At 44.9% G+C, this 23,284-nt stretch overlaps 1 protein-coding gene and 1 pseudogene across 1 annotated transcript; both read left to right on the forward strand.

Moving 5' to 3' along the window:
* The first annotated feature begins 249 nt into the window (after nt 1–249).
* LOC147981791 (uncharacterized) lies at nt 250–12,195 on the forward strand (annotated as a pseudogene).
* Nucleotides 12,196–21,548: 9,353 nt separating this feature from the next.
* LOC147981792 (uncharacterized) lies at nt 21,549–22,818 on the forward strand. The gene is made up of 2 exons (XM_087516109.1): nt 21,549–21,587; nt 21,949–22,818. The coding sequence occupies exons 1-2, from the start codon at nt 21,549–21,551 to the stop codon at nt 22,816–22,818; spliced, it is 909 nt and encodes a 302-aa protein (XP_087372235.1).
* Nucleotides 22,819–23,284: the final 466 nt, after the last annotated feature.

Below are 23,284 nucleotides of genomic sequence, written 5' to 3' on the forward strand. Positions count from 1 at the left end.
GAGAAAATGCGCTTGAAGATTAGAAAGATTAGAAGATATGCCATCGATAGTGAGGCTTGGTATCATTATGCTGTTGGATCCATTGTTACCTTAGTTGCGATCTTGATCGTATTTGTTGTTGCATTTAAATGCTTTAGCTAGAGAGTTATTTGTTTGTTGCATTTAAGTGTTGTATGAACTTTATGTATGGACTTGTATTAATTGTATGAACTTGTATTAATTTGGTCTATTCGGTGTTGTGTAATGAAGATGAGCCGGCAATGGATGTACGATGACCGATGCTCTCCCCAGTTCGTTGAGGGCGTGCATGCTTTTCTGCTTGCGGCTGAGGCAAACAAGCGGGCGGATGGTTTTATGCCTTGTCCATGTGCTCGCTGTAAGAATGGTAACAATTACTCTACGTCAAGAACCATACACGTCCACCTGTTTAAGTCCGATTTCATGCCCCATTATAATGTTTGGACCAAACACGGAGAAAGAGGGGTTATGATGGAAGACAATGAAGAAGAAGAGGACAACGACAGCTATCCTGGCCATGGGTTCCCTGAATACGATGATACAACAATGGGGGAAGAAGCTGAGCCGGTAATGCGGGAAGAAGCTGAGCCGGCAATGCGGGAAGAAGCTGAAGAAGAGGCATCAGATGAGCCCGTTGATGATCTAGGTCGGGCCATTGCTGATGCAAAGAGAAACTGCGCAAGTGATTTGGAGAAGAAGAAGTTGCAGCGCATGTTAGAGGATCACAAAAAATTGTTGTACCCGAATTGCGTAGGTGACAAGAAAAAGCTGGGCACCACACTGGAATTGCTGCAATGGAAGGCAGAGAATGGTGTATCTGACAAGGGATTTGGAAAGTTGCTGGTAATGATAAAGGATATGCTTCCAAAGGACAACGAATTGCCCGAGAGTACGTACGAAGCAAAGAAGGTTGTCTGCCCTCTAGGGTTAGAGGTGCAGAAGATACATGCATGCCCTAATGATTGCATCCTCTACCGCGGTGAGTACGAGGATTTGAACGCTTGCCCGGTATGTGGTGCATTGCGCTATAAGATCTGCCGCGATGACCCTGGTGATGTCGAGGGCCGGCGCCCCAGGAAGAAGATTCCTGCCAAGGTGATGTGGTATGCTCCTATAATACCACGGTTGAAACGTTTGTTCCAAAACAAAGAGCATGCCAAGGCGATGCGATGGCACAGAGAAGACCGTAAGAAAGACGGAAAGTTGAGAGTACCCGCTGACGGGTCGCAGTGGAGAAAAATCGAAAGAAAGTACGGGAAGGAGTTTGCAGATGACGCAAGGAGCGTATGGTTTGGTCTAAGCGCAGATGGCATTAATCCTTTTGGGGAGCAGAGCAGCAACCATAGCACCTGGCCTGTGACTCTATGTTTGTATAACCTTCCTCCTTGGTTGTGCATGAAGCGGAAGTTCATTATGATGCCAGTGCTCATCCAAGGCCCTAAGCAACCCGGCAACGACATTGATGTGTACCTAAGGCCATTAGTTGAAGAACTCTTACAACTGTGGAATGAAACAGGTGTACGTGTGTGCGATGAGCACATGGGGGAAGAATTTGACCTAAAGGCGTTGCTGTTCGTGACCATCAATGATTGGCCTGCTCTCAGTAACCTTTCAGGACAGACAAACAAGGGATACCGCGCATGCACGCACTGTTTGGACGATACCGACAGTATATATTTGGCTACTAAGAATGTGTACCTGGGACATCGTCGATTTCTTCCGAGCAGGCATCCCGTAAGAAAGAAAGGCAAGCATTTCAAAGGTGAGGCGGATCACCCGACGAAGCCTCGCCACCGTACTGGTGTTGATGTACATGATATGGTCAAGGATTTGAAGGTGGTCTTTGGAAAGGGTCCTGGTGGACAACCTGTTCCGAATGACGCTGACGGACGCGCACCCATGTGGAAGAAGAAATCTATATTTTGGGACCTGCCCTATTGGAAAGACCTCGAGGTCCGCTCCGCAATCGACGTGATGCACGTGACGAAGAATCTTAGTGTGACCCTGCTTGGCTTCTTGGGCGTGTATGGGAAGACAAAAGATACACCTGAGGCACGGGAGGACCAGCAACGTATGCACGGAAAACACGGCATACATCAGGGTCATGCAAGCTACGCTCTTACCAAAGAAGAGAAGGAAATCTTCTTTGAATGCCTGCTCAGTATTAAGGTACCGTCTGGCTTCTCGTCGAATATAAAGGGAATAATAAACATGGCAGAGAAAAAGTTCCAGAACCTAAAGTCTCAGGACTGCCACGTGATTATGACGCAACTGCTTCCGGTTGCATTGAGGGGGCTTCTACCGGAAAACGTTCGATTAGCCATTGTGAAGCTATGTGCATTTCTCAATGCAATCTCTCAGAAGGTAATCGATCCAGAAATCATACCAAGGTTACAGAATGATTTGGTGCAATGTCTTGTCAGTTTCGAGTTGGTGTTCCCACCATCCTTCTTCAACATCATGACGCACGTCCTAGTTCACCTATGCGAAGAGATTAACGTTTTGGGTCCTACATTTCTACACGATATATTCCCCTTTGAGAGGTTCATGGGAGTCTTAAAGAAATATGTTCATAACCGTGCTAGGCCATAAGGAAGCATCTCCAAGGGCCATCAAAATGAGGAGGTCATTGAGTTTTGTATTGACTTTATTCCTGACCTTAAGCCGATTGGTGTTCCTGAATCACGGCATTGTTGGGGAACGTAGTAATTTCAAAAAATTTCCTACGCACACGCAAGATCATGGTGATGCATAGCAACGAGAGGGGAGAGTGTTGCCTACGTACCAACGCAGACCGACTGCGGAAGCGATCACACAATGTAGAGGAAGTAGTCGTACGTCTTCTTCCCGATCTGACCGATCCAAGCACCGTTACTCCGGCACCTCCGAGTTCTTAGCACACGTACAGCTCGATGACGATCCCCGGGCTCCGATCCAGCAAAGCGTCGGGGAAGAGTTCCGTCAGCACGACGGCGTGGTGACGATCTTGATGTTCTACCGACGCAGGGCTTCGCCTAAGCACTACAACGATATGATCGAGGTGGTGGCAGGGGGCACCGCACACGGCTAAGGAACGATCTCAATGATCAACTTGTGTGTCTAGAGGTGCCCCTGCCACCGTATATAAAGGATCCAAGGGGGAGGGCTGGCCGGCCAAGGAGGAGGGCGCAGGAGAGTCCTACTCCCTCTGGGAGTAGGATTCCCCCTCCCCCAATCCTAGTTGGAATAGGATTCCTCGGGGGGGGGGAAGAGAGAGAGGGGGGCCGGCCACCTCTCCTAGTCCTAATAGGACTAGGGGAGGGGGGAGGCGCGCAGCCCCCTTGGGCTGCCCCTTTCTCCTTTCCACTAAAGCCCACCAAGGCCCATTTAGCTCCCGGGGGGTTCCAGTAACCTCCCGGTACTCCGGTAAAATCCCGATTTCACCCGGAACACTTCCGATATCCAAACATAGGCTTCCAATATATCAATCTTTATGTCTCGACCATTTCGAGACTCCTCGTCATGTCCGTGATCACATCCAGGACTCCGAACAACCTTCGGTACATCAAAATGCATAAACTCATAATAACTGTCATCGTAACGTTAAGCGTGCGGACCCTACAGTTCGAGAACAATGTAGACATGACTGAGACACATCTCTGGTCAATAACCAATAGCAGGACCTAGATGCCCATATTGGTTCCTACATATTCTACGAAGATCTTTATCGGTCAGACCGCATAACAACATACGTTGTTCCCTTTGTCATCGGTATGTTACTTGCCCGAGATTCGATCGTCGGTATCCAATACCTAGTTCAATCTCGTTACTGGCAAGTCTCTTTACTCGTTCCGTAATACAACATCCCGCAACTAACTCATTAGTTGCAATGCTTGCAAGGCTTAAGTGATGTGCATTACCGAGAGGGCCCAGAGATACCTCTCCGACAATCGGAGTGACAAATCCTAATCTCGAAATACGCCAACCCAACATGTACCTTTGGAGACACCTGTAATGCTCCTTTATAATCACCCATTTACGTTGTGATGTTTGGTAGCATCCAAAGTGTTCCTCCGGCAAACAGGAGTTGCATAATCTCATAGTCATAGGAACATGTATAAGTCATGAAGAAAGCAATAGCAACATACTAAACGATCGGGTGCTAAGCTAATGAAATGGGTCATGTCAATCAGATCATTCATCTAATGATGTGACCTCGTTAATCAAATAACAACACTTTGTTCATGGTTAGGAAACATAACCATCTTTGATTAACGAGCTAGTCTAGTAGAGGCATACTAGTGACACTCTGTTTGTCTATGTATTCACACATGTATTATGTTTCCGGTTAATACAATTCTAGCATGAATAATAAACATTTATCATGATATAAGGAAATAAATAATAACTTTATTATTGCCTCTAGGGCATATTTCCTTCAGTCTCCCACTTGCACTAGAGTCAATAATCTAGTTCACATCGCCATGTGATTTAACAGCAATAGTTCACATCACCATGTGATTAACACCCATAGTTCACATCGTCATGTGACCAACACTCAAAGGGTTTACTAGAGTCAGCAATCTAGTTCACATATCTATGTGATTAACACCCAAAGAGTACTAAGGTGTGATCATGTTTTTCTTGTGAGATAATTTTAGTCAATGGGTCTGTGACATTCAGATCCGTAAGTATTTTGCAAGTTCTATGTCTACAATGCTCTACACGGAGCTACTCTAGCTAATTGCTCCCACTTTCAATATATATCCAGATTGAGACTTAGAATCATCTGGATCAGTGTCAAAAACTTGCATCGACGTAACCCTTTACGACGAACCTTTTTGTCACGTCCATAATCGAGAAACATATCCTTATTTCACTAAGGATAATTCTGACCGCTGTCCAGTGATCTACTCCTAGATCACTATTGTACTCCCTTGCCAAATCAGTGTAGGGTATACAATAGATCCGGTACACAGCATGACATACTTTGTAGAACCTATGGCTGAGGCATAGGGAATGACTTTCATTCTCTTTCTATCTTCTGCCGTGGTCGGGCTTTGAGTCTTACTCAATTTCACACCTTGTAACACAGGCAAGAACTCTTTCTTTGACTGCTCCATTTTGAACTACTTCAAAATCTTGTCAAGGTTTGTACTTATTGAAAAAAACTTATCAAGCGTCTTGATCTATCTCTATAGATCTTGATGCTCAATATGTAAGCAGCTTCACCGAAGTCTTTCATTGAAAAACTCTTATTCAAGTATCCCTTTATGCTATCCAGAAATTCTATGTCATTTCCAATCAGTAATATGTCATCCACATATAATATCAGAAATGCTACAGAGCTCCCACTCACTTTCTTGTAAATACAGGCTTCTCTGAAAGTCTGTATAAAACCAAATGCTTTGATCACACTATCAAAGCGTTTATTCCAACTCCGAGAGGCTTGCACCAGTCCATAAATGGATCGCTGGAGCTTGCACACTTTGTTAGCTCCCTTTGGATCGACAAAACCTTCCGGTTGCATCATATACAACTCTTCTTCCAGAAATCCATTCAGGAATGCAGTTTTGACATCCATCTGCCAAATTTCATAATCATAAAATGCGGCAATTGCTAACATGATTCGGACAGACTTAAGCATCGCTACGGGTGAGAAGGTCTCATCGTAGTCAACCCCTTGAACTTGTCGAAAACCCTTTGCGACAAGTCAAGCTTTGTAGACAGTAATGTTACCGTCAGTGTCAGTCTTCTTCTTGAAGATCCATTTAATCTCAATGGCTTGCCGAACATTGGGCAAGTCAACCGAAGTCCAAACTTTGTTCTCATACATGGATCATATCTCAGATTTCATGGGCTCAAACCATTTCGCGGAATCTGGGCTCATCATCGCTTCCTCATAGTTCGTAGGTTCGTCATGGTCAAGTAACATGACCTCCAGAACAGGATTACCGTACCACTCTGGTGCGGATCTCACTCTGGTTTACCTACGAGATTCGGTAGTAACTTGATCTGAAGTTACATGATCATCATCATTAGCTTCCTCACTAATTGGTGTAGTAGTCACAGGAACAGATTTCTGTGATGAACTACTTTCCAATAAGGGAGCAGGTACAGTTACCTCATCAAGTTCTCTACTTTCCTCCCACTCACTTCTTTCGAGAGAAACTCCTTCTCTAGAAAGTATCCATTCTCAGCAATGAATGTCTTGCCTTTGGATCTGTGATAGAAGGTGTACCCAACTGTCTCCTTTGGGTATCCTATGAAGACATATTTCTCCGATTTTGAGTTTGAGCTTATCGAGATGAAACTTTTTCACATAAGCATCGCAACTCCAAACTTTAAGAAACGACAACTTTGGTTTCTTGCCAAACCACAGTTCATAAGGCGTCGTCTCAACGGATTTTGATGGTGCCCTATATAACGTGAATGCAGCTGTCTCTAATGCATAACCCCAAAACGATAGTGGTAGATCGGTAAGATACATCATAGATTGCACTATATCCAATAAAGTACGGTTATGACGATTGGACACACCATTATGCTGTGGTGTTCCAGGTGGCATGAGTTTGTGAAACTATTCCACAATGTTTTAATTGAAGACCAAACTCGTAACTCAAATATTTGTTTCCGTGATCAGATCGTAGAAACCTTATTTTCTTGTCACGATGATTTTCCACTTCACCCTGAAATTATTTGAACTTTTCAAATGTTTCAGACTTATGTTTCATCAAGTAGATATACTCATATCTGCTCAAATCATCTGTGAAGGTCAGAAAATAACGATACTTGCCGTGAGCCTTAACACTCATCGGACCACATACATCAGTATGTATTATTTCCAATAAGTTAGTTGCTCGCTCCGGAGAACAGAGTCTTAGTCATCTTGCCCATGAGGCATGGTTCGCAAGCATCAAGTGATTCATAATCAAGTGATTCCAGAATCCCATCAGCATGGAGTTTCTTCATGCGCTTTACACCAATATGACCTAAACGGCAGTGCCACAAATAAATTGCACTATCATTATTAACTTTGCATCTTTTGGTTCAATATTATGATTATGTGTATCACTATGATCGAGATCCAATGAACTATTTTCATTGGGTGTGTAACCATATAAGGTTTTATTCATGTAAACAGAGCAACAATTTATTCTCTTACTTAAATGAATAACCGTATTACAATAAACATGATCAAATCATATTCATGATCAACGCAAACACCAAATAACACTTATTTAGGTTCAACACTAATCCCGAAATTATAGGGAGTGTGCGATGATGATCATATCAATGTTGGAACTACTTCCAACACACATCGTCACTTCACCCTTAACTAGTCTCTGTTTATTCTGCAACTCCCGTTTCGAGTTACTAATCTTAGCAACTGAACCAGTATCAAATGTCGAGGGGTTGCTATAAACACTAGTAAAGTACACATCAATAACACGTATATCCAATATACCTTTGTTTACCTTGCCATCCTTCTTATCCGCCAAATACTTGGGGCAGTTCCACTTCCAGTGACCAGTCCCTTTGCAGTAGAAGCACTTAGTCTCAGGCTTAGGATCAGGCTTGGGCTTCTTCACTTGAGCAGCAACTTGCTTGCCGTTCTTCTTGAAGTTCCCTTTCTTCCCTTTGCCCTTTTCTTGAAACTAGTGGTCTTGTCAACCATCAACACTTGATGTTTTTTCTTGATTTCTACCTTCGTTGATTTCAGCATCACGAAGAGCTTGGGAGTTGTTTCCGTTATCCCTTGCATATTATAGTTCATCACGAAGTTCTACTAACTTGGTGATGGTGGCTAGAGAATTCTGTCAATCACTATCTTATCTGGAAGATTAACTCCCACTTGATTCAAGCGATTGTAGTACCCAGACAATCTGAGCACATGCTCACTAGTTGAGCGATTCTCCTCCATCTTTTAGCTATAGAACTTGTTGGAGACTTCATATCTCTCAACTCGGGTATTTGCTTGAAATATTAACTTCAACTCCTGGAACATCTCATATGCTCCATGATGTTCAAAACGTCGTTGAAGTCCCGATTCTAAGCCATTGAGCATGGTGCACTTAAACTATCAAGTAGTCATCATATTGAGCTAGCCAAACGTTCATAACGTCTGCATCTGCTCCTGCAATAGGTCTGTCACCTAGCGGTGCATCAAGGACATAATTCTTCTGTGCAGCAATGAGGATAAACCTCAGATCACGGATCCAATCCGCATCATTGCTACTAACATTTTCAACACAATTTTCTCTAGGAACATATCAAAATAAACATATGACAGCAACAACGCGAGCTATTGATCTACAACATAGATATGCTAATACTACCAGGACTAAGTTCATGATAAATTAAAGTTCAAATAATCATATTACTTAAGAACTCCCACTTAGATAGACATCCCTCTAATCCTCTAAGTGATCACGTGATCCAAATCAACTAAACCATAACCGATCATCACGTGAGATGGAGTAGTTTTCAATGGTGAACATCGTTATGTTGATCATATCTACTATATGATTCACGCTCGACCTTTCGGTCTCCTTGTTCCGAGGCCATATCTGCATATGCTAGGCTCGTCAAGTATAACCCGAGTATTCTGCTTGTGCAAAACTGGCTTGCACCCGTTGTAGATGGACGTAGAGCTTATCACACCCGATCATCACGTGGTGTCTGGGCACGACAAACTTTGGCAACGGTGCATACTCAGGGAGAACACTTCTTGATAATTTAGTGAGAGATCATCTTATAATGCTACCGTCAATCAAAGCGAAAAATAAGATGTATAAAAGATAAACATCATATGCAATCAAAATATGTGACATGATATGGCCATCATCATCTTGCTTCTTTGATCTCCATCTCCAAAGTACTGTCATGATCTATATCGTCACCGGCATGACACCATGATCTCCATCATCTTGATCTATATCAATGTGTCGTCGCGTGGTCGTCTCGCCAACAATTGCTCTTGCAACTATTGCTATCGCATAGCGATAAAGTAAAGCAATTATTGGACGCTTGCATCTCATGCAATAGAGAGACAACCATATGGATTTTGCCAGTTGCTGATAACTTCAACAAAACATGATCATCTCATACAACAACTTATATCTCATCACGTCTTGACCATATCACATCACAACATGCCCTGCAAAAACAAGTTAGACGTCCTCTACTTTGTTGTTGCAAGTTTTACGTGGCTGCTACGGGCTTAAGCAAGAACCAATATCACCTACGCATTAAAACCACAACGATAGTTTGTCAAATAGACTCCATTTTAACCTTCGCAAGGACCGGGCGTAGCCACACTCGGTTCAACTAAAGTTGGAGAAACAGTCACCCGCAAGTCACCTTTGTGCAAAGCACGTCGGGGAAACCGGTCTCGCGTAAGTGTACGCGTAATGTCGGTCCGGGCCGCTTCATCCAACAATACCACCGAACCAAAGTATGACATACTGGTAGGCAGTATGACTTATATCGCCCACAACTCACTTGTGTTCTACTCGTGCATATAACATCAAACCATAAAACCTAGGCTCTGATGCCACTATTGGGGAACGTAGTAATTTAAAAAAAATTCCTACGCACACGCAAGATCATGGTGATGCATAGCAACGAGAGGGGAGAGTGTTGCCTACGTACCAACGCAGACCGACTGCGGAAGCGATCACACAACGTAGAGGAAGTAGTCGTACGTCTTCTTCCCGATCCGACCGATCCAAGCACCGTTACTCCGGCACCTCCGAGTTCTTAGCACACGTACAGCTCGATGACGATCCCCGGGCTCCGATCCAGCAAAGCATCGGGGAAGAGTTCCGTCAGCACGACGGCGTGGTGACGATCTTGATGTTCTACCGACGCAGGGCTTCGCCTAAGCACTACAACGATATGATCGAGGTGGAATATGGTGGCAGGGGGCACCGCACACGGCTAAGGAACGATCTCAATGATCAACTTGTGAGTCTAGAGGTGCCCCCTGCCACCGTATATAAAGGATCCAAGGGGGAGGGCTGGCCGGCCAAGGAGGAGGGCGCAGGAGAGTCCTACTCCCTCTGGGAGTAGGATTCCCCCTCCCCCAATCCTAGTTGGAATAGGATTCCTCGGGGGGGAGAGAGAGAGGGGGGCCGGCCACCTCTCCTAGTCCTAATAGGACTAGGGGAGGGGGGAGGTGCGCAGCCCCCTTGGGATGCCCCTTTCTCCTTTCCACTAAAGCCCACCAAGGCCCATTTAGCTCCCGGGGGGTTCCGGTAACCTCCCGGTACTCCGGTAAAATCCCGATTTCACCCGGAACACTTCCGATATCCAAACATAGGCTTCCAATATATCAATCTTTATGTCTCGACCATTTCGAGACTCCTCGTCATGTCCGTGATCACATCCGGGACTCCGAACAACCTTCGGTACATCAAAATGCATAAACTCATAATAACTGTCATCGTAACGTTAAGCGTGCGGACCCTACGGTTAGAGAACAATGTACACATGACTAAGACACATCTCTGGTCAATAACCAATAGCGGGACCTGGATGCCCATATTGGTTCCTACATATTCTACGAAGATCTTTATCGGTCAGACCGCATAACAACATACGTTGTTCCCTTTGTCATCGGTATGTTACTTGCCCGAGATTCGATCGTCGGTATCCAATACCTAGTTCAATCTCGTTACCGGCAAGTCTCTTTACTCGTTCCGTAATACAACATCCCGCAACTAACTCATTAGTTGCAATGCTTGCAAGGCTTAAGTGATGTGCATTACCGAGAGGGCCCAGAGATACCTCTCCGACAATCGAAGTGACAAATCCTAATCTCGAAATACGCCAACCCAACATGTACCTTTGGAGACACCTGTAATGCTCCTTTATAATCACCCATTTACGTTGTGACGTTTGGTAGCATCCAAAGTGTTCCTCCGGCAAACGGGAGTTGCATAATCTCATAGTCATAGGAACATGTATAAGTCATGAAGAAAGCAATAGCAACATACTAAACGATCGGGTGCTAAGCTAATGGAATGGGTCATGTCAATCAGATCATTCATCTAATGATGTGACCTCGTTAATCAAATAACAACACTTTGTTCATGGTTAGGAAACATAACCATCTTTGATTAACGAGCTAGTCTAGTAGAGGCATACTAGTGACACTCTGTTTGTCTATGTATTCACACATGTATTATGTTTCCGGTTAATACAATTCTAGCATGAATAATAAACATTTATCATGATATAAGGAAATAAATAATAACTTTATTATTGCCTCTAGGGCATATTTCCTTCAGGCATAAGGGCAGACTGGATGGAAAAGGCACGCTAGGAGGGGAACAAATAATATGTATGGACGGACATTCTCTCACTGAAGCACACTACACAGTTCTACAGAATTCCGCCTTGGTGGCTCCGTATATGGATGAACACAAGAATTTGCTACGCTCCAAACACCCGGAGCGGTCTGATGACTGGATTACACATGAACAAACCAGGAGTTTCGCCAGCTGGTTGCAAGCACGTACCATGCATGACACCTCTATTGAAGATGACCTGTACTTGTTGTCCCAGTTACCATCTTCGAATATAATGACTTTCAAAGGGTACGAGATAAATGGTAAAACATTTTACACGATCGCCCAAGATAAGAAGAGCACCAACCAAAACAGTGGTGTCCGCTTTGATGCAGAAACCAAGACGGGAAAGGAAACATATTATGGTTATATACAGGACATATGGGAACTTGACTATCGACGTGGTTTGAAGGTCCCTTTGTTTCGGTGCAAATGGGTCAATATGACACGAGGCGGGGTAACGGAAGACCCGTAGTACGGAATGACAACAGCGGATCTCAACAATCTTGCGTATGCAGACGAACCATTCGTCCTAGCCAATGATGTGGCACAGGTTTTCTATGTGAAGGACATGTCTACCAAGCCAAGAAAAAGAAAAGATAAGGAAGCGAATGCATCGTACGATGAGCCAAAGCGGCACATAGTTCTTTCTGGGAAGAGAAACATCGTGGGAGTGGATGAAAAGACAGACAAGTCAGAAGATTATGAAAAGTTTGATGAAATTGCTCCATTCACAGTGAATATTGACCCGAGCATCCCGTTAAATGATGAAGATTTTCCATGGCTACAATGCAAAGGGACACACGCGAAGAAAAAGTTTCACACCCAAAGATCTGGGATGTGATCGGCTTAACTATCATCACTTTCTTCTGTGTTTCACACCCAGGAGGGAATCTCTGTAATAGTTAGGGTAGCTAGTTATGTGTTTTGGCATTTGAAACGCGAAGAAATTTTATGTGCAAGCAAATTCTTTCATGCATTTACTGATTTTTTCAGCTAAATGACCCTGAAATTGAAAAGCATTTGAAATGAACTCAGAAAAGGATGAAAGTTGGCATGGTATCATAATTTCACCCACATAGCATGTGCAAAAAAGTAGAGAGGGTTACCGCAAAAACTGGATGCACTTCGTGTACAAAATGGACAATCTGTTTCGAAGTATCAGGGTTTCGGACGAAAACTCATCCGTTACAAAGGCATTTCATTTTTTAAATAACTTAAGCATTACCAAATTGAATATAATGATAAAACACACTAATATTAAACATAAGAACAAAGAATCACTGGAAAATGTATTTTTAAGTTAAGTTATTCACAAACTAGTGATTCACACAAATTTCAAATAATTCAAAATTTAAACTATTCAAATTTAAAAACTACCGGCACTAACTGAAAGTTTCTAAAAACTATCAAAAATATTCACAAAGAAACTCTAAATGCACCAAAAAACAACTAAAAATAAATAAAACAAAATAAATAAAGCAGAAAAGAAAAAACTAAATGAAAAAAGCCCACCTACCGGGCCACAGCGGCCTGCATACGACTAGAAACCCAACCTGTTGTTGGGCCAGGATGCAGGCCCGCAAGCCCAATAGGCCCCACAGGGCAGAGTAGCAGAGGTAGGCCCAGAAGGCCTGCTTTAGAGAGGAGCTCGAGACAGCAGCGGCGGCGGGGCTTATAAGCAGGTGCGAGTGCCCCTCGGCTAGCGAGGTGGGACTAAACTTCTGCGCCCCTCGCCTGGCAGCGCACACCCTTTAGTACCGGGTCGTGGCACCAACCGGTACTAAAGGGGGGGCCTTTAGTACCGGTTGGAGCCACCACCCGGTACTAAAGGGGGTCGCTTCCCGCCGCTTGGGCTAGCCAAAATAGACCTTTAGTACCGGTTGGTGGCTCCAACCGGTACTAAAGGTGGGTTCTATATATACAACACTTCGAAAAATTTCATTCTCCCCCTCTGTTTCTTCCCGATCGATCGACACCGCCCCCGTCCTACGCCGCCCCCGTCGCGCGCCGTTGCCGTCGCCGCCCTCATCCCCGTCGCCGCCCCTGTCCCCGTCGCCGCCCCCTTCGCCGTCGCCACCCTCGTCTCCGTCACTGCCCCGGGCCGTCCCCGTCCCCCGTCGCGCGGTCCCCGCGTAGCCGCCCCGTCACGCCCCGGGCCGTCGCCTCGCCGTCGCCGCGCGCGCTGTGAGCACCTCCCCCGGCCCCTCTCCTCCCTCCAATCAATCGTAGCGCACACCGGCGCCGGCGCCGGCGCCGACCGTAGCGCACACACACACTACATGCACACACACACACACACACACTACACACACACACTAGACGCGCACACACACACAATTTTTCTGTTTTTAGCTTTTAGTTTTTTCTGTTTTTCTGTTTTTCATACAAAGTTTTAGATGAATTAATTAATTAGATTAGATTAATGTCAAATAGTATGTAGAAATGTTAGTTATATAGAAATGTTAGAAATTTAGAAAATGTTAGTTTTAGCTAGCTAGATGAATTAGATTAATTTCAAATTGTTAGACGATGATCGATGTTTTTTTAGTTTCTTATATTTTTAGTTATAAAATTTAGAATTTGCATATATGAAATCATCACAATCCATCATTTAAAAAATGTTACTTTACTTTTGCGGCATATAGTATTTTGTTGTCGACGATGCCCGGCCCGCATCCTCGTCGTCGACACGTCCGCGACGACGTCCTGCTTCAGAGGACCCATGTCCGAGACTGGGCTCCGCCGGGCTGGCACTGGGAGGTGCTACCTTCAGGGGCGCGACGCTTGGTGAGGAACCCGGCCCCGGGTCCCGTCGTCGACCCTCATCTCCTTTGGTGGCATTCGCGTGGGCCACTTTCGGTGCGGAGGGAGCCGGCCCCGCCGGAGGTGGTACGTCGCCGTGTCAGGGAGGAGGACGAGCACGTCCATCGCTACATGGCTGCTATGGACGTCAGGTTCTCCAATACCTGACAGGTTCTTTGGGGAGATCACCCGAGCTATGATCCAGTGATGGTTCCTTCTCTTTGGGTGTCCACCGCCCGCACCTCAGGAACCGCGAGTGCCCTAGATTACTCTGTAGTATTCGATCTTTATTAGCTTGCTAGCTAGCTAGCTAGTGATGTATTCAATATTATATCTATTATTCGAGATGATGTATTCGAGACTATATATATATCTATTATTCAAGACGATGTATTGAGATTATATCTATTATTCGAGACGACGTATTCGAGATTAAATCTATTATTCGAGACGATGTATTCGAGATTATATTTATTATTCAAGATGATGTATTCGAGATTATATCTATTATTCGAGATTATACTAAATTGTTTTATATTTCTTTTGGCATAGTTAAATAAAAGCTATGACGGACAATACCGACAGAGAGAGAGAACAGACCATGTTCGATATCATACGCGGGCCAGATGATGATCAGAATGAAGAAGATTTTGACGGCTCCGAATTTCTAAACAACACCGGAGAGGGTGATATGATATTCGATCGCGACGACCGAGAAGATGAAGTCATGAACTACGATGAAGAACATGTTGATCCTGAAACAACAAACACCGGCGAGGTATATATATTTATATAAGCAGGAATCTGGTGATCATTGCATGTTTTAAATGAGTTGGAGATATATTAACAAATCGATCTTTCTTCTTTCAGCCATCCGGATCGAGCAAATCTTCAGGCACAAGGACGAAACGAGGCCTGAACAAAAAGTTGAAGGAGGGCGTAAAGTACAATATCGAGGCATTCAAACCTAATGGCGAACCATTAGCGCCTAAGAAGATTGCAGACAAGTTCGTTCGTCAGTGCGGAGTTCTTGTGAAGGACCAACTCCCGATCTCCCTTCAAGAATGGAGAAAGCCAGCAAAGCCACGTCCAGATGTTACTTTTGTCGACGAGAATCAAAAAAAACTGCTTTGGGATACTCTCATGGAACATTTCACCCTACCAGATAATATCACAGAAGTAGATGTGCGGAAAGTCAAGGACGCTGCTTTTAGGAAGATGGCGGTTGCATTCAAGAACCACAAGAGAATGACGTGGGAGAAGTACGTCAAGGGAGGAAGGAACACTCCAGTATTCGAGGGGATACTAGAGAATCAAAGTGCTCATTGGGACGATTTCGTGAAATTCAAGGATTCAGAATTAGCTAAGGAACGGTCAAGAATAAACAAGAAGAATGCCGAAAAAAAGGATAAGTTCCATAAGCTGGGGCCAGGTGGCTACGCGGTGGCAATGCCTAAGTGGGATAAGTCTGAGAAAGAGATGGAGGATGCAAGTGTCACTCCGGTTACTAAGAGCTGGCCCCCCAGGTGCAGGACTTGGTTCTATGCGCATGGGGGGAGTTGGACCCGAAGACAGGCAATGTTTCGATGAAGGCATGTCTGAACGGAGCCGACGATGCGCTACTTGTTGCAATAGAAGAGGCTCGATCGGGGGTGTTCCAGCCTAACAGAGAGAACGACGAGCTTACGCGTGCCCTGGGAAATCCTGAACACCCGGGAAGAACACGAGGCAAGGGCGCTCTTCCGTGGTATGAGGGGTTTTCGGACTGGAACGCCGACTACAGAACCCGTGCGAGAAAGAAGATTGCGGAGGATAAGAAGAGGAAGATGGAGGAGGAGCAGAGGAAGCGGGACTATGAACGCCTTCAAGGCCTAGAAGCAAGTCAAGCGGAATTGGCAGCTAAATTCCAGCAACAGCAGGAGCAGATCGACTCACTTAGCCAGCAAAGGGGGTCTCAGCAGCTGCAGCAGCTAGCGGATGATCCAGCATTGGATACCACCGCCCCATCCATGCCGAGAAGCAGCGTGGGTTCCACCCCGGGCGACGCAGTAGTGCTGGATAGATACCCCGTGGATGACATCACGGAGAACACTAACTGCGAGCTACACTTCAAAATGAAGAACATATCCATGAAGGTGGCGGACGCCGTTGCTTTTTCAAATTCCCCCGAGGCAACCTTCCATTGCAACCCGATTCCAGCGGGCTATGCTCGTGTCTTGGTTGATGAGGTGGTGGACCCATATTCGGAGCTACAGCTTGACATTCCTGGAGGTGACGACGAGCACACATTGGGAGAGGCCATACATCGTGTCATCCTATGGAGAAAGGATTGCATCATCTTTCGAAGGCCACAGACACCGCGTCACCCGACTCCTCGTCGAAGTCCGCCACCGAGTCAGCAGACTCCCGCTCCTCCAAGTCCACCAACGCATGAGGCCACTCCTCCTCCAAGTCCGGCAAAGTGTCAGGCCACTCCTCCTCCAAGTCCGACACAGCGTCAGACGTCCACTCCTCCTCCAAGTCCAGCACAACCTCAGGCCACTGCAAGTCCGGCACAGCTTCAGGCCAGTCCTCCTCGTCCAACTCAGCCCCGTCAGCCGTCTCCGCCGCCTCAGCAATCGCAGAAGAGACACCCCGCAGCTATGGTGCGTAGCGGTACGAGTCGAGGTCATAGTACAGGAAGTACAGGCGGAGGCAAGCGATATAAATATGGTCCAAACCTCAGTACTCCTCTTCCTGTGAGGGCTTACGACAGGACCGAGGAGCAAACCAATGCCATAGTGCAGGCAGAACTCGACGCCCATTTTGGACCGAAACCGCCACCGCCGCCAAGGGAGAAAGTGCCTGTGGAAGTAGTTGATCACTTCATTCGTATGGCTCAAGCACCAGCTCCTAAGCCTGTTGACACAGACTATGAGCGCCACATCAGGAAGTTACATCGACGACGTCTACAGAAGGACGCGAGCTCGAGCTCGAGCAAACAACAAGCACCCGTTGAAAAATGCGGGAAAACCGTTGCCCAGCTGGGAAAACAGGCGGCGCAATCGATCCCCCCGCTTGTTGTGCCGCCAACAACACGTGACAGTACGCGCGCCCAATATTATTGTGGCCAAACAGTTTACGTTCCCGACGTGGGTGATGTGGTAATAACCCAGGAGCATATAATGCAGGCTGAAGAACTGAAGATCACTGTTGGACAACTCCTCGAGATCGAGGACATGCCTGGGATTACAGAGGAGGAAATAAAATGGAAATATGTCCGGGGCGAACCTTTGGTCAAGCCAGAAGATGTCAACAAGCTCCCAACGAGGATGTATGAATTGCATCAATGGTACATGGACATTACCAAGAGATCCAATCGAGAGTCCCTCATGGTGGATGTCAAGAAGGATGATTACTACCATGAGAAAGTTGTGGCCGTTGAGTATTCTGAACTGTTTCAGTTATACAATCAAGACGCACTCGACAAATCTATCGTCAGTTGCTATTGTCTGTAAGTGATTTCTTTCTGTAATTTAAGTCTCAAGCTAGCTGTAGTGATCCTTTTGATCAATCATTACCTGTAATTATCCTCACTATATTCTTTTCTGTGGTATTATGCAGGATGAAGATGTATGAAATGAGAAAAGGTGGACGCTATGGCATTGGGTTCATTGACCCAAACACTGTTAATGAATACACATGGAAAATGAGCAAGTATTATGAAAAGCAGGTAGAGGACAGCATGCTAGAGTTCTTGAAGCGCCTCAAATACAATGAAGATATACTACTTCCTTACAACTTCCAGTGAGTCACACTTTCTTTTACTACAAATTCTCTGTTTTTGCCTACTAGCTAGCTAGCTACATGTTTTTCTTACATATGCCCGCTTAATTAAGACATGCAAACGTGTGTGCATGCAGATTTCACTGAATCTTGTGTATCATTAAAGTTGACGCCAGAACAGTTGAAATACTGGACTCGCTACTCAAAGCAAATAGTGACTACAATATCTTGTATAGGATAGTCAACAGGTAATTTCAATCATTATTAACTATATATCTCGGCCTATTTAGTTCGTCATTTCATGATATAAACCATTTAATAACCCCTTCATTCATTTTCTTTGTCGGCGGGCAGGGCTTGGGCAAGGTTCATCAGCGTCACGGAAGGCGAATGGAAACCACAGCTGAAATGGTTTCGATCCAAGGTAAGTAATTAAGTAGTACTAGCTAGCTAGCTAGCTGCCATCTCTTTAATTAATTATCATGCTTGATTAATTATTATCTGATCAAATTAAATTCCATTCTCGTAATAAAGGCCCTGAAGCAGGCACAGGGTACTGATGTGTGTGCATTCTGCGTTTGCGAGAACATTCGCATGATGGCATCCGAAAGGAGCAGATCTCAAAGACAGGAATGGGTACGGTTGTCAGAACACTATTCACAATTTTTACACCATTATCGATATCTAGTCACACAACTAATACACATGCATATTGATCTCCTTCTTAACAGTTCAAAGAGGTGCGGGACAAGCTCCTACCAACGGAGCGCGTCGAACCACTTCAAGAGGAAATAGCGGGATTTTTGCTCGACCAGGTCATAAATCCGAAGGGAGAATACTATTACCCGCTACCGCCCCCATGAACCACTTCCAATTGTCATCGTGCTCCGAAGGCACCAATTAGGCTAATGCCACTGGCTTCGAAGGCAACATGCATGCATATGTAGGAGAAATTGTATATAGCTATACATGTGTGTATGTGTGAATTAATATGGTTTGTGAGACATTGATGATATATATATATGATTGGTTCTACTAGAAATTCTATATATATATATATATATATATATGCATAACATGTACAATGTGTAGTACCGTAAAATACCAGCAAACGAAAAAGAATTAAAATGGAAAACACAAAATTAAATGAAAAAGAAATCATAAAACCAAAAAACCCCCAAACATTTTAGTACCGGTTGGTGTTACCAACCGGTACTAAAGGGCTCCCGGCCCCCGGAGCTGGCTCGTGCCACGTGGTTCCCCTTTAGCACTGGTTCGTGTTGAACCGGTACTAAGGGGGGGGGGCTTTAGTGCCGAACCTTTAGTGCCGGTTCCTGAACCGGCACTAAAGGGCCTTACGAACCGGTGCTATTACCCGGTTCTGCACTAGTGACCATGAGAGAAGAGATGAGAGAGAATAGAGTAGGGAAGAACCGTTGGGCGTTGGTTTAGAAATCGGGGGAAGGTGGAGACATGCATCAGGTCCACATGGACACGTGTTGCACAGTGAAGGAGGCGGACGCAAAGTTTCTTTTCAGCCGGTTGACGCTGAGCGTTTTCCATTCGTCAAACCGTGCCCACAAACTACCATTTTACAAATTTATTCCGAAAACTACCACTTCCTTATTAATTTTTCCCTAAAAACTACCATATCTGTAAATCAACCGATTCCTCCATTTTAAACACGCTTAGGTCCACTTTACAAATGCAATCAGGTCCCTACAATTTTTTTAACAGCAATTGGGTCTATGTAATATAAAATAAAAAGCAAACAGGTCCGCCGGCGAGCTCGTCAGCGGCGGCGGCAAGCAACAGCGGTGGCGGAAGCAAGCAGCAGCTGCGGACGGCAAGCGGGAGCCATGGCAGCAGCAAGCGGCAGCCGCGCATAGCTAGCTAGCTCTGGCTGGCCGCAGTGCGTGCGTGAGCTAGCTAGCTAGCTAGCTCTGGCTGCGTCCCGTCGTGACCTAGCGGCTTCGGCCGGCGGTGGTAAGCGCGTGAGCTAGCTAGCTCACGACGGACGCTCCGGCTGGCTGCGCTAATCAGGTAGTATAATTTTTGGCTAATCAGTCATTAAATTGATGTGTTAGTTTTTAGTTAAAGATTAAAGAAAAATTGGTAGTTTTTGATATAAATTTGTAAAGTGGTAGCTTATGGAACGGTTTAATGAATTGTGATTGTTTTTTGTTAAATACTCCACACTACAGACCGCAAAGCATACTAAGGGCATATACAATGGTTCTAACTTAAGAGTGTCATATAGGATAAATGATGAAGTGGAGGAGAGAGAAATCAAAGAGAAGGATTGTCTTATCTTATTTAAAAGAAGACAAAAGATGATCTCTTAGCACAATTTGTCTCACCATATTTTTTAGAAACAACTAATTATTAAAGATAAGGCTAAAAGATGACCTATTGTAGACATATTTTTTGTCATCTCTAATTTACATGCAAAACTTAAGATAAGACTATCTTATCAACCATTGTACATGCCCTAATGGGGCTCCCCACATCCATCACTACTTGTCACTACTTGTTCACTCTGTCGCCGCTGCCGACAACAACTGGGCCCCGAAGCACCGTTTGCTTCCCAGGTCAATTTCTCTTCTGCAAGGCAAACCAATAAGACAGCACATGTGAACGTCATAGAAATAACAGCATTAGATTTAACTTAGTACAGATTACTAAAGCACGCAACGCTGCAACTCCATCATAAGCAAAACATCTCCCTTGGCACCTAAAAATTTAATACCCACGCCTCATCATCTTACAGGGTAATTTATCCAACATCCAGAACCACGACAACAATCCTCCAAACATACCTAGGCACAGCACACTGAAAAAATAATGTGACCATTGGATTCTTTGCAGCAACAAAAGCGACATTTCTCATAAACCTTCCAACATCTCTTATCCAAATACAACGACCAAAGTTCTGAGGCAGCTACAGCTTGGCTAAACAATGGGTATCTACATTGGAGACATGACCTTCACAAATAAAATCTCTACCTAGTATCACACACTTTTGTTAGTCTTAATGTGAACTCCATAGTTTCCCCCCTGAATGGATTTGGCAACCTCGATACAGTGTAAGACTACCTCTGTGCATGCCATTGCTTTCAGGGGCGTCCGATCCATGATGCAATCAAACTAAATAGATATAGACAATAGCAAGGGGAAGGGCTGTGCATATTGATTATTAGTTTGTACCGCCCTTGTGTTCCCTCCGCACGACCTGGCCTAGGAAGGAAATTCTAGCTTCCGCTCATTGCAGGAGTGAACGAAGCGACACACACTACCAAGGCCTTTCTACGCAATCCCAACAAGACATTTAGTTAGATTGCAATCTCCCTCTACAGCATGTGTGGATTCTTTTAAGGGAAGTGATGGTCTACATTCATTCCCTAAATATCCATTTCATTATTGCTGTCATCAATTAGAGAATAAGCAAACCATGCCCCAAAACTAATTTGATGAACATTACTGTCAAATATTTGAAAAAGTCTGTAAGCGGGACGTCCATTCATACACAACTTCATATACAGTTGTTGCTAAAGAATAACCTGAATATTTTGATTAACAAACATAAAATGCAAAAGTAATCCATTAACAAGTCACAAGTGAGCAGACATGTACCATGAGAACTTCTGGGCAGTTTTTATACGCATTGTACTGCATCAACAAATGCTTGGAAGGATCCAAGCCAGTGGTACACAATCCTCCTGCAGTGCTCGCCCTGGGTAGTCGGCGACAATTTCATACAAAGATCTATCAACCAAAGAATACTCGCTCCAATTCCCAAAGCTTCCAGTAAAGTACAAGCAGTCTCTTCGAACTCCCGGATGATCTGGACCAAGGCAACCAGCAAACTCATGTCTATTAAAGAACAAGCTACAACCACCAAGAGAAAAGCATTTCTCCCAGCCGTTGATTTTGGTTGAAGATCCGATGTCATGCATTGATAATTTAATACTCCTGGTAGTTGGTTACCTTTTTGTCTAACCACATGAAAGCACACTGTTCTGGCTAGGCTCCAACAAACCCTGAAGAAAGCGCCTCGCCGTCGCCGCCGTACCTCCTACCAGAGCTGATTGCATTGATCGCGAGCCGGCTGACGACCCTGGAGGACTTCTTCGCCCTTGTTGCCGCCTGCCGCGCCTACCGGGCTCACCTCCTGATGTCATCGTCCAACCTCGCCTCGCAGGGTCCGCTCCTCCTCGTCCACAACAAGACCTCTGCCTCGGAAGCGCTCTTCCACGTCTCCCTCCGCCGCATCCTCTGCTTCCGCCTCCCGTGCAGCCCCATGGCCCATGGACGCCGCAGCTCCACCTGCTTCAGCCGGCTCTTCACCCCCAAAGAAGTCACCCGCACCTGCTTCTACTCCTTCGGCTGTCGTGTCGCCATCAGAAACATCTTTACCACCAGCCGCCCCGAGTTTTGCATCTGCAACCTCCTCACAGGTGAGCGAGCAAGCCTGGCCCATCCCCCGACGACACCCATTGGAGGTGTTCTCTTTTCTGGCGACCTCGTCCTCGCCTTCACGCCATGGTACCGCGACATCTACTACTGCCGCATTGGGGATGCTCAATGGCAAGTGGCTTGGTGCGATGAAGGGTACCACCTTTACAGTCTGATTTTCGTGAAAGGCACCCTCTACGTGTTGATTTATCCAAATTATCGTCTTGCTGTTGTCGAGCTTGCCAACAATTTGGTGGTATTGTCGTTTCTTGGTGATGAACTTAGCGCACAGACAATTCCATATAGTTCGGTAGTCTGGCTCGCAGAGTGTCATGGTGAGCTATTGCTAATTGTCAAAACCAAGTTGTACCGTGTTTTCCAGTGGCAATCCGGAGGAAAGAAGTGGGCGAGGACACATAGCGTTGGTGGTTGTGAGAGATGATTTTCTACCATGCACGGGACCTCCCGTGCATGCATCCACCGCCTTGTTTATTACTATGTGGGACCACTGACATCACCTATAACATTTTCTCTCTCATCTAGCATACATTCACATGTTATTTTACTCACTTAGTTTTATCCAAATAAATAGATGCATATTGTATGTTGAAATAAAAGTTTGATTTGCATTCTGTTTGCATAATTGTGTTTTTTCTGACAAGATCTTTAAAACAAGACCAATATTAAATATATTTTTAGAAAATACCTTTTTACAAGTAAACCACCATGGTTCAAACTTGTTTCATACAATATTAATTCAATGCAAAAATTCAACAATGAGTTATTCAAACAAAACTTTGAACTTTAATAGTGTTTGATAAAGTATTTCATAGTTTTGTGTACTTTTAATAGTGTTTCATTTTGTTTTAAAATTTGATTATTTTTAGAACATGCTGAAACACATTCAA

Source organism: Triticum urartu, chromosome 3A, assembly GCF_056163025.1.
Source record: "Triticum urartu cultivar PI428250 chromosome 3A, HENAU_Tu73, whole genome shotgun sequence".
NCBI classification, from domain to species: domain Eukaryota; kingdom Viridiplantae; phylum Streptophyta; class Magnoliopsida; order Poales; family Poaceae; genus Triticum; species Triticum urartu.

Bases quoted from the DNA above. Each gene is read 5' to 3' on its own strand.
- LOC147981792 (XM_087516109.1), top strand. From the start codon at position 21,549: ATGTACCATGAGAACTTCTGGGCAGTTTTTATACGCATT. The intron at 21,588-21,948 runs GTACTGCATCAA...TGTTCTGGCTAG, and splicing joins GGGCAGTTTTTATACGCATT to GCTCCAACAAACCCTGAAGA.